Below are 12,690 nucleotides of genomic sequence, written 5' to 3'. Positions count from 1 at the left end.
TATAGAATGCCCTCTGAATGGAACACAACACCAAGGGCATCACTCTATTACATTCCCTGTGGATGGAACACAACAAGGACAGTAGTCAGCCATCACTTTATAGAATGCCTTCTGAATGGAACACACTGACAAGGAGGAAGGTTGAAAACCAGAAACAGAGGGGGAGGGTGAAGGGTTTAAGGATGAGGTTTTTCTACATAGCTGAGAAGCAACAAGCTTTACAGAAACCAAATTCTATAACATCCCAACCATAATGATAACAGCCTGCAATCTAGTAAAATAATACACAAATACAATAATGGGTAAATATCTCTGAAAGCCACAACAAGTTGCACGCCATTGTTTAAATACTGAGCAATAGAAACCATATTGTATAATTGCCAATATTTTCTGCAGACTGTAACATGTTTTTCTTGTTTTTTTTGTATTCCTGCAGATCTTTTACAAAGCACCGGAAGGGCATTGTAGTGTTAGATTACTTTCTTTCTAGTCATCTCAAAGATTGAGTTGTGGATTATTGTATAAAATGAGCTAGAAGCTCCCATTTTCACCGTTAATATTTCTGCTGTGTACAGTTTGAAACATATTCCCAATCCCTCTGCTGTATTCATGCACAAAAGGCTGTGTTTCAGTGAAATAATTTAAAGTCATGTCTAAAAGATGTGGAGTATATAAGGGTTTTAAATGAACTCCTTCCTTTGGTGAAGCTGCAGAATCAAATAAATTGCAGATGACATCCGGTGCACTGCAGATGTTGGTAAACTAAATGTAACATGACGCACAAGGGTGACCTTTGCAAAAAAAACAAAAAAACCCTACCCTTTGCACACCACTACTATTATTTCATATAGAAAAAAAAATCTACTAAAAACTTTTTTATAAAAATGATTTATATATAATGCATTACACTGACGGCTTTGTGTTCTAAAAATGGCTGGCCAGCAGGGGTTTGAGACATCAGAGCTAGAACCACAGAAAATCTCTCCAACTCTACCTGTCCACATTAAAGTGTGTCCAAGTTAATGCCTTTATTGTGTGTCCCTCTCAATGACCCTTGTGTGCCCCTTTCAATGGTCTCATTGTTTGTGCCACACACTTGTGTCTCTTAACATCTCGCCATCTCTTAGCTGTATGTTGGCCATCTCATCCTTCCCAGAACAGAACCCAAGTCATTTTGAAAACAGAGGGCATGGGGACGTGGCATAGCATTGCGTGCCTCCTTCACACTGTGCCACATCCATCTCACCCATCGGAGAAGCATTATCTGTCACACTGCCACAATCCCTGTGATCTGATATGTGAGGCTGTACCCCCTCTGAATATGGGGTCCACGCAGACTGCACCCCCTAAAATCAGCCGAGATGGTGCATCATATGAAATTTAATTCACACACTTGCAGTGCCACGTTTAGCCATCATGGACATAATGCCCAGTCAAAATCTGTACAGGAAATCTGGTTAAAATACAAGGTGCCTCTGTCACGATCTTAATAAACAGCAACCAATTGGCTTCAACACCATGTGTGGTGACTGGTTACTGGAAACATAGCTCAGTCCTATTATATGGGTGTTTCTGTTTCCCTTTTGTGTTTTTCCCCACAATATACACAGAAATATAACTGGTTCCTCATCACGTGCCAAATACAACATTTCAGTGGGGCACGCCACACAAACAATGAGAGAGACTGCCAGAGGCAATGGGTAAAATAATTCAACTCGTCCTTTCCCTGATTTTGGTAGAAATGATACAAGTCTGATATGCTCGGTTTGATTTAAAAAAATACAATTTAGCTTGACTTGAAAAAGAGAGAGAGAGGGTTTAGAAATACAGTTCTTTGGTCAGCATAGAGACCACACATGGAATCTGCTTTTTCTCACTGAAGCGTGGGTCATCAGACCATGACTCGAAGCTAGTAGCCACCATAAAATTTACTCTGGTCAGAATCTGCATGATCTCCAATTCTTTCCCATGCTCACTAAGGACACTGCAGAGAGCTTGTACAAACCAGGAGCCTCTTCCAGGGTTTCTCCACGAATAGTAACCTGCAAATAAAAGGAGAAATACGTTCAGAGACCGCTTCTTCACCGAAGATAGAACAGAGAACAGCTTGCTAGAACAAGACGTGGTTATTGGAGAAAGAATTCAAGCAGAAAGCGAGGATTGCTGGAATAGATAGAAATCTGCAATGTTCTATTGGATCGTGAAACTTGAAGCTGTTAGACTGTTAGAAATAAGGTCCCATGATTCTGGGGGGAGGGGGCCGGGGTGACTGATCTGGTCCTGAGCCTAAATAGGGGCCTTAAAATCTGGAATCGGAGTTAGAAACCCGAGGCCTCTGTAATGCGGAGAGAAAATAATTCCAGTTCTAGAATTAGTGACCGTGCCATTTTATTGCACCACGTTTGGAGGTAGTTATTCGGCTCTGTGTCAGGGTATTGGTTAATATAGATGGTGCGGTGGTTAATACAGCACTGTGCGGGAGTTAATACAGCACGGTGTGGGGATAACACAGCACGGTGTGGGGATAATACAGCAGATAATTATTCAGAATTCATTAAAAGTTCTGCTGTCACACTGTAATGTATAGAACGAGTTAGGTTTAGCATTGGGCATGTGAAGTGGCTTACTAAATGTGGGTGGGGCCATGCATATTACTCTTGGGCTAATGCAGCTGGCCTTTGTGTCACCTAGCAACGGTCCTTGACGCCACAGTTTGAGCCTGATAGAGTAACAGTATTCAGTGTGTCCAATAACACCTGATATTATACATCAGTATTCAGTGATATAGAACTTAAAGGGTGATTTTTCAAAACCCGGTTTTTGGTTGGGCTACCCCTTACCTGCACTGTGCCACCTTTAACCCCGTCAGAGCTGGACTGTTTTGGCCATGTTGTACATTAAGGACCAGAGCTGTATTAACATCTTTCTCGTGTTTGAGTTTAGCCGTAATTTTCATCTCTCTCATTTACTGTTTCCATATAAATGATTTAATTTTTTTTAGGACAAGAAGGGCTTTCTTTACATACTATTATTTGTATCAAGTTATTTAATTTACTTGAAAAAAAAGAAATATGGTGACTTATTTGAAAAATCTTTTGCTTATCTACAAAAGCTAATGAAAAAAAAACTGCTAAATGATTCAAAATATTGTCCTGAGTTTAAAAACACCCAGTGTTTCCATGCTTTTTTGCAAGTTATAGGGCTATAAGTACAAGTAGGACATTTCTGTTTCAAAATATATATTCTTAAAATGTATCAATAGTGACATTGCAACACGGTTATCTGACATAAATCTCTGAATCACACCTCACATGTACATAATTTTTTAAAGTAGACAACCCAGGGTATTCTATATGGGGTATGTCCAGTCTTTTTTAGTATCGAATTAGTCACACACACTAGGCAAAGTTAGCATTTATATTTGTTTGTGTGTTAAAAAAAAAACACAATTATAAACGCTAACTTTGGCCAGTGTTTGTGACCAAGTGGGTACTAAAAAAGACTGAACATACCCCATTTGCAATACCTTGGGTTGTCTTCTTTTGCAAATGGTATGCCATTATGGGTGTAATTCTCATTGCTGGGCTACCATACGCTCTCAAAGGCAATGTTGCGGACCGTTTCAGCATAAAAGGGAATAAAATCCGTTTAGGCGATAATCCCCTTTCCTAGAGACAGGCACAGCTACTGCAGAACACCAAACCTCCGATCTGGATACGAAATAACACTCCGAACTGGAACAGCTGAACAAGAAAAGCATACAATCCGCTTACACTCCTGGCAGTCAGCTTACAATCCAATTCCCCCCAAGAACGAGACGACACTTCATTTTGAGGGTTAAACAGGAACTCTGGACTGGCTCATCCAGCCTGGCTTTTATTTCCAACTCACACATACAGGCCACACCCAGGGGGAGGCATAAAATAACCAATCACATAGATGTTACCTCCCACACATCCCCTCCCCTTAGTGGGACACATAATCCCATTATGCATTCAGTGTAAAATATACTTTTACACAACTTTCATAACTTTAAAACCATACATCACATTCACATAAAAATACATATCCACAATCAATCCATTCAGGGGAACAACATATTGAAAAATGGCATGAATCCGACCAGGGGTTCAAAAGTTACTAAAAGTATATTTTGTTCCTTTCTGGCTGGCAGAAAAACATCCCCACAATGCACCCTGGTTTCCTCCCTTCTGCCCTGGAGTTAATTGGAGAAGTAATCCAATTATCCAGGACTAGAGGCAGACGCCATTCACCACATGGTTGCAAAACGACATAAAACACTTTAAAATACATAAAGTCACATTTACACATAACACACAGACATTTCACCTATCCCCAGATAGCTGGGATCTGCACGCACAAAACTACCGAATAGCGCGCAGATCCTACTCACACAGTACAATTGCCATGGAGCTAAAGTCTTTCCCATAGTCTTTCATTATATGAATAGGCTCCATGGTATAGCTATCTGGGGTATCACATTCCCATAAAGTCTGGTCCATAGTCCAAAGGCAAGAGGCAGGCAAGCAGCCCCCTCCAAGGACACGTGGCGAGGTCGGTTTCGCCACAGGCAACATAACCAACCTGGAAATTTTCAAAGTAAAAACATTTGACCCTTATATGTGACCCTGTAACTTTCAAAAACACCATAAAACCTGTACATGGGGGGGTACTGTTATACTCGGGAGACTTTGTGGAGCACAAATATTAGTGTTTCAAAACAGTAAAATGTATCACAACAATATTGTCAGTGAAAGGGCCGTTAGTGTGTGACAAATGCAAAAAAAACGTCACTTTCAGGGACAATATCATCGCTGTGATAGGTTTTACTGTTTTGAAACACTAATATTTGTGTTCAGCAAAGTCTCCAGAGTAAAATAGTTACCCCCATTTACAGGTTTTAGGGTGTCATGGAAAGTTACAGGGTTAAATATAGTGCTAGCAAATTAAATTCTCTGGACTTTCATCATGGGTTGCCAGGCAGGTCCCTCAAATTGCATTCAATAAAATTAATTACATAAATATGCACGCAGAATTTAAATCTATATATACACACACAAATATTTGAAGTGTACATGCATAGTTATGAAATTATTTATGTTATTTTGTGTATATATATATATATATATATATATATATATATCTCCACATATGGAATTATATTTTTATTTATTAACATTTTTTAAATTTTATTTTACAGATGCAGGGAGACTGCCTGTCAGCACAGGCAGTCCCCCCGCAGGCAGATACACAGACGCCTATTGCGGCCATGTGACCGCTCTGTTAGAGCGATCACTTGGCCGCTGGGACCTAATTCGCCAAGGGGGGACTGTCTGGGCTGTCAGGCAGTCCCCCCAGACCGGGAGAAACACCGATCGCTGGCGGGGGAATGGCGGTGATCGGGTAAGTAAATATTTCCGTTATGACGGTTCAGGAACATCATCGGTCCTCAAGGGGATGTTTCTGATGACAGTCATCGGTCCTGAAGGGGTTAAAAAGAGAAAAAAATAAAACTTTACAATTCGAGGCCAAGTTATCCCTGGAGCTCGATTTACCTTCAGTGACATCACTCGTCATTGTTGCAGGGTGAGGGGCTTTCCACAGGATGGGCTGAGGGAGGAATTTGGGCGATACAGAGGGGGCGTGCCGCCACTTGTTATGCTATGTGTGATGACGATGGACTATGTAAAACATTCTCATTAACAGCCCAGAACTAAAGTTCATGGCTACTGACACTGCCGGAGGGGGAGCAACATGCTTTACCTCCGTGCCCAGATACCATGAACCATAACCACTTCAAAACACTGATCACGGTGCTTAGAGTAACCCTTTAAACCTTCTTAAAAAAAATTAAAATAATAATCAGGTCTTTCCTAGTACATTGCAAAATAAAATGAACCCAGTCTACAAAATTGAAAGAGCACAAAACACCATCTCCAAAACAATGATGCCAAATAAGAGGGAATTGTACATTTCAACCCTAAATTTCCAAATTGGAAAACAACTGGAAAATCCCTAAAAAAAACTTCACATGCATTTTCGCACACAAGTTACTTTGTTTCCCTTAAATCAGAAAGCCGTTAGAACCCGGCGACTCCATGTTCATTAATGTATAATCTAGATTTCTTATACTGATCGCATGTGAAACGGATTCCCACCCGTGATGAAACACCCCACATCGGGAAATACAGAACAGCTTACAATCCCACAAATGTTCACATAAAATAAAACCATATCTGTGATTAGAGAAAGTGAGAGTAACTTTAACAAGCTGTGCTGAAAGTGCTCCCGTCTGTTTAATAAGGTTACTGTACATACTTGGCGCATGGCATAGATTTACACAGAAACCGGTTTGACAGGCTTTAGAGTACGCACTGGTTTAATTCTATTAGCATCGCATCATTTGTAAAACCTTGGCAGTACGAGACCGCCGTGACATACCTGGCACAGTAGAGTAAGCAAACAAGAAGTCTGCTTCTACAGGAATCTTGTATCTTGGATTGGCATCGGTCTCCAGTGAATCATTGGCAGGTCCTGAGTCCGTCTGAATGCCTTCATCAAACTCCGAGCCCCGGCACGCCTAAAAACGGGAAAGTTTTTAATTTCACGCTTATATACATAAAGTTATGTCTCTAAATTCAGTGTCTCTTCCCGGGAAATTCTAGTTAGAGCACCAGTTAAATACGTTATTCAATTAAAGAAGAGACACTTGCGTTCATTTACCAAATAGCAACAGTTTTTTGTCTTACGGACATTATGAGCCAGGGCAGGCCAGGAGTCCTGTAACGATAATCGCTGTTCCAAGGGGATTAGTACAGTACTAAATCGAGCATAGACAGACATAGTAAGGATGGAACCTTTCCAGTACTCTGATCAGCACCGAGCATACTTCCTGCCTTATCACGTAAAACTCTTGCTATACAGTTCTTGTAGAGAGAATGACAAATTGCCATTTGCCACATTAACCCACTTAAGTTCTAAGCAAAACAATCACGGTAACTTGACGTAGGCAAGTTATGACCTAAAAACCCAATTCAGGATATCCAAGAAAAATAATGTTTAGCTTCATTTAAAATGAACGTGCCTACTGAAACCTACTGAGTGTAAGCTCTTTGACTAGCAACTTTCTGGAATGTTTGCCATTCACTGCGAGCTAAAATACCTTTACAACAGCTTTGATCTGCCTACTCCTGGCTACACACATTTACATATCAGAACATATACATATTATATAACACATACTTTTAAAATGGCTATTTTTCTGGAGAGGCAATAATACCTAGTAGTGATAATAAAAATCTTTGTTAAGCTTCATGCTTGGTGTTTTTGAGTCACATTAAAACGTTTGACTAAATCTACAACAAAAGGAAAGCTGTGAATGACAGCTATATCACAGACATCTAATATATATAGACCGTACGCTCATTCTTCATCTGTTGTCTCTGTTATGTTCTGTATGGAAATTCCTTGTTGGCAGACATTTTATACTTGTACAGCGCTGCAGAACATGTTGGTGCTATAGAAATGCCAATAATGATAATATATAATGCAAGCAAGATCGATGGTGTTGGTGCAGCCTTTGATCAAACATTCAGCTCTTTTCACACGTAGGAGCGCAGGACTTATCTTTCTGTATTTGTATCCATTAACCCCTTAAGGACCAAACTTCTGGAATAAAAGGGAATCATGACATGTCACACATGTCATGTGTCCTTAAGGGGTTAAAGGATGTTTGTAGCTTCATAGCGAAGCATTGCATAGAATTCATTTTATTATTCAGTTTTAACCAAGAAATTGTCCTTTTGCCATTTTATAAAAATGTCCTGATGTCTAGATATTCCTTGTTAATCATCCTAATAATACACATTTTATTGACGATGGGAGAATGTGAAAACCAGCTGGCCGTGACTGAAACTGTAACCCAAGCTCCATCCATTTAACAAAAATAATGATCCAAAATTACCTGAATAAAAAAAAGTTTGGGTTTTCCAACAAGACTTTTGCATTTGTCCCCACGAAAAAGGGTTGTTAAGGTTTTTATCGCCATGGAGCCATCTGTCCCGTAAATCAAACCTTCTTCTCCGTGACTCAGCAGGATACACGCAAAACATGAGCTGTCGCTGTGGTTCTGTTGAGCCACTGAAATAAAATAGAATATTTTAAATGTGCCAGTGATTATCATTGCCAGTTTTACCTTTTCCTTGCAAAGTTGCCTATTTTGGATAAAATCTTGAAATGTTTTCGAAATCACGAATTAGCAAGCCCCATTTATAATTATAAAGGTTATTAATTCAATATCGTTCGGTTCCTGAAATTTGTGGGTGATAAAAGGAATTTTTTTTAATACAGCTGTGTGCACATATTCTGAAGAACTCTTCTCACTGTGATATTCTCTGTGGGCTATTTGGGGCCAATAGCAATGTTGCGGTTTATAGATTAACCTTGTACGTACAATATTGCATTAAAACAGTGCATATGCATTAAATATGTATAAAAGGAATTTATCAAACACTAGAGCGGGTAAGATGCAGATCGGTATATAATTTAATCCATCCACTGATTGAATCTATAGCCACCTAAACATGGGAAGATTTTCTAAATTCTACGTGAATGACATGTTATACTTTTTTCCCTCACTGTAGATAAGTTTAAAGTTATGATCCCCTGCTGATTTTGAAAGTTTGCCCACCAACAAAGAAATGATCAGTCTATCATTTTAGTGGTAGGTGTATTTTAACAGTGAGAGACAGAATAACAAAACAAAAAAATCCAAAAAAACGCATGTCAAAAAACGTATAAATTGATTTGCATGTCATTGAGTGAAATAAGTTTTTGATCCCCTATCAATTAGCAAGATTTCTGGCTCCCAGGTGTCTTTTATACAGGTAACGAGCTGAGATTAGGAGCACTCTCTTAACCCCTTAAGGACACATGACGTGCCTGACACGTCATGATTCCCTTTTATTCCAGAAGTTTGGTCCTTAAGGGGTTAAAGGGAGTGCTCCGAATCTCAGCTCGTTGCCTATATAAAAGACACCTGTCCACAGAAGCAATCAATCAGATTTCAAACTCTCCACCATGGTCAAAACCAAAGAGCTGTCCAAGGGGGTCAGGGACAAGATTGTAGACCTACACAAGGCTGGAATGGGCTACAAGACCATCAACAAGCAGCTTGGTGAGAAGGTGACAACAGTTGGTGCGATTATTTGCAAATGGAAGAAATACAAAATAACTGTCAGTCTCCCTCGGTCGGGTGCTCCATGCAAGATCTCACCTCGTGGAGTTCCACTGATCATGAGAACGGTGAGGAATCAGCCCAGAACTACACAGGAGGATCTTGTTAATGATCTCAGCTGAGACCATAGTCACCAAGAAAACAATTGGTAACACACTATGCTGTGAAAGACTGAAATCCTGCAGCACCCGCAAGGTTCCCCTGCTCAAGAAAGCACATGTACATGCCCATCTGAGGTTTGCCAAGGAACATCTGAATGAGTCAGAGGAGAAGCTCTTTGGCATCAACTCAACATACCGTTTTTGGAGGAGGAGGAGGAATGTTGCCTATGACCCCAAGAACACCATCTCCACCATCAAACATGGAGGTGGAAACATTATGCTTTAGGGGATTTTCTGCTAAGGGGACAGTACCACTGCACCGCATCAAAGGGATGATGGATGGGGCCATGTACCGTCAAATCTTGGGTGAGAACCTCCTTCCCTCAGCCAGGGCATTGAAAATGGGTCCTGGATGGGTATTCCAGCATTATAATGACCCAAATCACACAACCAAGGCAACAAAGGAGTGGCTCAAGAAGAAGCGCATTAAGGTCCTGGAGTGGCCTCGCAAGTCTCCAGACCTTAATTCCTGTGGAGGGAGCTGAAGGTTCGAGTTGCCAAATGTCAGCCTCGAAACTTTTTTTTTTTTTTTATGGTGTCTGGAGGTTCCCTTTAAATGTGCCTGCCTGGTTCATGAACTCTACATGTGTTTGTCTTTCCTCGGAAAATGATACATCACATTTATTATTTTTTCCATCTGTATTTTCATTTAACCTATAAACCAGTCTCCTCCTTCCCATCCGGTCCAAAATGAAGCTTTCTGCAGTCTTGCATTATAGCATATTATACTTTATAGATATGAATCTAGATTGTCCTGAAGATGTGAAAATGCATCAAGGTGTCTAGTTTCCTCCTTATAACTGTATATTCTGTATACCCATTGCAAAATGCTATTAAAGCCATATTTTATATATAAAGGAAGGATAATTTTCATTTTTCTACTTTCCAAAATCCCTATAATATAAAAATCTGTGTAATGATATGGGGTATCGTGTAATTAGAACTGTCTTGCTCAAAGAGCTGGTATGCTAATATAAACATTGAGAGAGCTGAATACTGGTGGGTGGTCACGTTTCATGGAGATGTGTGTGACAAACCACATGTGCGGCAATCCCTGTCACCAAACGCAGGGCTTGCCTTTTCTCTTCACCTTTTTTTTTTTTTTTTTTTTTTTTAATATATTTTTATTAGAGAATTTTTTCTTTACATATACAACAATATACTGGTCTCATATTTTGTTTAGCAGACAAATACAGAATCACATAGCATTCCATTAAATTATATATCATCGAGATTTGTCTTGTGTTCAATTATAGCTCAGTATATATCACATACGAACATAGTCTACAATCACAAAAAAGAAATAAAAACACAAAAAAAGAACAAAAACACAAACAGTAAAAACCCCACACCAAGTCTAGAGCACATGATCAATTAATTTCAGTACTCGCTTATGTGTATTATATTGTCACTTATCTATATTCATCGCTTTCCATATACCAACTGCTAAATTTCGAATAGTGGTATAATCAAGAAGGACTATTGGAGGAGCAAAATAATATCTTATATTTATACAGCCAATCACCATACCATTGTTTTTTCTTCGAATTCTCATTGTTGATCATCTCGTGTTCCATAGATATTTGGAACAGGACCTGATCAATCAATAACCGTTTGTTGTATGGCTTAGATGATTTCCATTGTCTCGCTATAATAATTTTAACAGCGACTAAACAATGAATAGCAAAACAAATGTCTTTTTTTGAATCAAATGACAAGTTTAGATGTAAAAGAGCAGAAGCGGCATTCTCCATAATTCTATTAGTAGTCACAGTTGTAAAAATATTAAAGGCCCAAGACCATAGATATTTGACAGCTGGGCAGGCCCACCAAATATGTATGTAAGTACCTGGATGAGTACCACATCTCCAGCAAGTTGGATCGGAATTATGGAACATTCTCGCCAATCTTGCCGGAGTATAGTACCATCTATAGAGGACTTTAAAGTGGCATTCAGACAGGTTCAAACAGTGAATATATTTGTTCACCAGGCTCAAAGAGACATTCCAATCATCCAGAGAAATTTGCAGTTCTAGTTCTTGTTCCCACGTCTTAATCAAGCTGTGGGGAGACTCCTTAAGAGCTTCCAACATTGATGCTGCAGCAGACATAATCTTATTAATAGATTGGAAATTAAATATAACTTCTAACTTTTTAGCAAAAATGGAAGATGATTTAATCACGTTTTTGTGAATAAAGTTTTTTATGCGGAGATAAGTAAAAATTTCTCTGCGCGGAATATGCAGAGTGTCAATAATATTCTGGAAGGGTAGGATATTGTCTCCCTGCATAATTTCTGCAATTCTTATTTTATCCGCGCAGACCCAATTCTTTAACGAAAAGTCTTGTATAAGTAGTTGGAATATATCCAAGGGACATGTCTTAGGTATCATATTTATTAGGCCTAATTTTTTTTTAATTAGTATCCACTCTTCTAATATTTGGGATAGTATCGCTGAATTATTTATAGGCGAATTTATTAAATTTTTACTTGTAACTGTCCACATCAAATATTGTAATTTGTCTACATGGGCCACTTCAGCCTCCATAATATACCATGGTTCCAAGACCTGTTTAGGGTCCTGAAGGAAATATATATGCCTAATAATGCTAGCGTGATAACTATAAAGAATACTAGGGAAATGTAGACCTCCATTTGTCAATTTTTTGGTTAAGATCTTTTGGGCAATTCTTGGTTTTTTGTTATTCCAGATAAAATTGTTGAAGTATGTTTGGATCATCGCCAACCAAGGTCTGGAAACCACAAGCGGAATCATGGAAAACAGATATAGCCATTTAGGCAAAATATATGAATTAATGATGTTTATTTTTCCTTGCCAGGAGTTTTCTAAATTTCTCCATTTTCTAAGTTTGAGGTTCATATTTCTCATAAGAATCGAGATATTCCGCTCCATTATTTCTGACACTTTAGATGTTATAACTAATCTCAAATAGTTTATTTGTGAATCGGTCCATATAAATTTATAGCTTAGGGCTAAACTATTTACTATCTCATTATTCAAGTTCATAAACATTGCCGTATATTTATTTATATTTAGCTTGAAATTAGAGATAGCAGAGTATCTGTCGATCTCAAACATTAAAAATTTTAAAGACTACTCAGGGGCTGACAACGTAAGTAACGCGTCATCCGCATAAAGAGATATTTTAGCATTCAACGAATTGGTTTGTACACCTTTTATTAATGCATTGTTCCTAATGTTAATAGCCAATGGCTCAATAGACAAGATATACAACAGAGGAGAAAGAGGG

General features: G+C 38.9%; 1 protein-coding gene across 4 annotated transcripts in view; it reads right to left on the bottom strand.

Moving 5' to 3' along the window:
- Positions 1–1,457: 1,457 nt before the first annotated feature.
- CASP7 (caspase 7) overlaps positions 1,458–12,690 on the bottom strand; it is an 81,856-nt gene continuing 70,623 nt past the window's right edge. For all 4 annotated transcript variants that reach the window (XM_063435033.1, XM_063435030.1, XM_063435031.1 and 1 more), the window contains 3 exons: positions 7,985–8,160; positions 6,463–6,601; positions 1,458–2,042 (listed from right to left, as the gene is read on the bottom strand). In XM_063435033.1, the coding sequence (XP_063291103.1) occupies positions 1,819–2,042; positions 6,463–6,601; positions 7,985–8,160 (539 nt within the window). In that variant the 3' untranslated portion in view covers positions 1,458–1,818. The remainder of the gene's footprint in view (positions 2,043–6,462; positions 6,602–7,984; positions 8,161–12,690) is intronic.

The sequence above is a fragment of the Pelobates fuscus genome, chromosome 10, assembly GCF_036172605.1.
Source record: "Pelobates fuscus isolate aPelFus1 chromosome 10, aPelFus1.pri, whole genome shotgun sequence".
Classification (NCBI taxonomy): domain Eukaryota; kingdom Metazoa; phylum Chordata; class Amphibia; order Anura; family Pelobatidae; genus Pelobates; species Pelobates fuscus.
The sequence above is the reverse complement of the archived record's forward strand: the minus strand, read 5'-3'. Positions and strand labels throughout refer to the sequence as shown.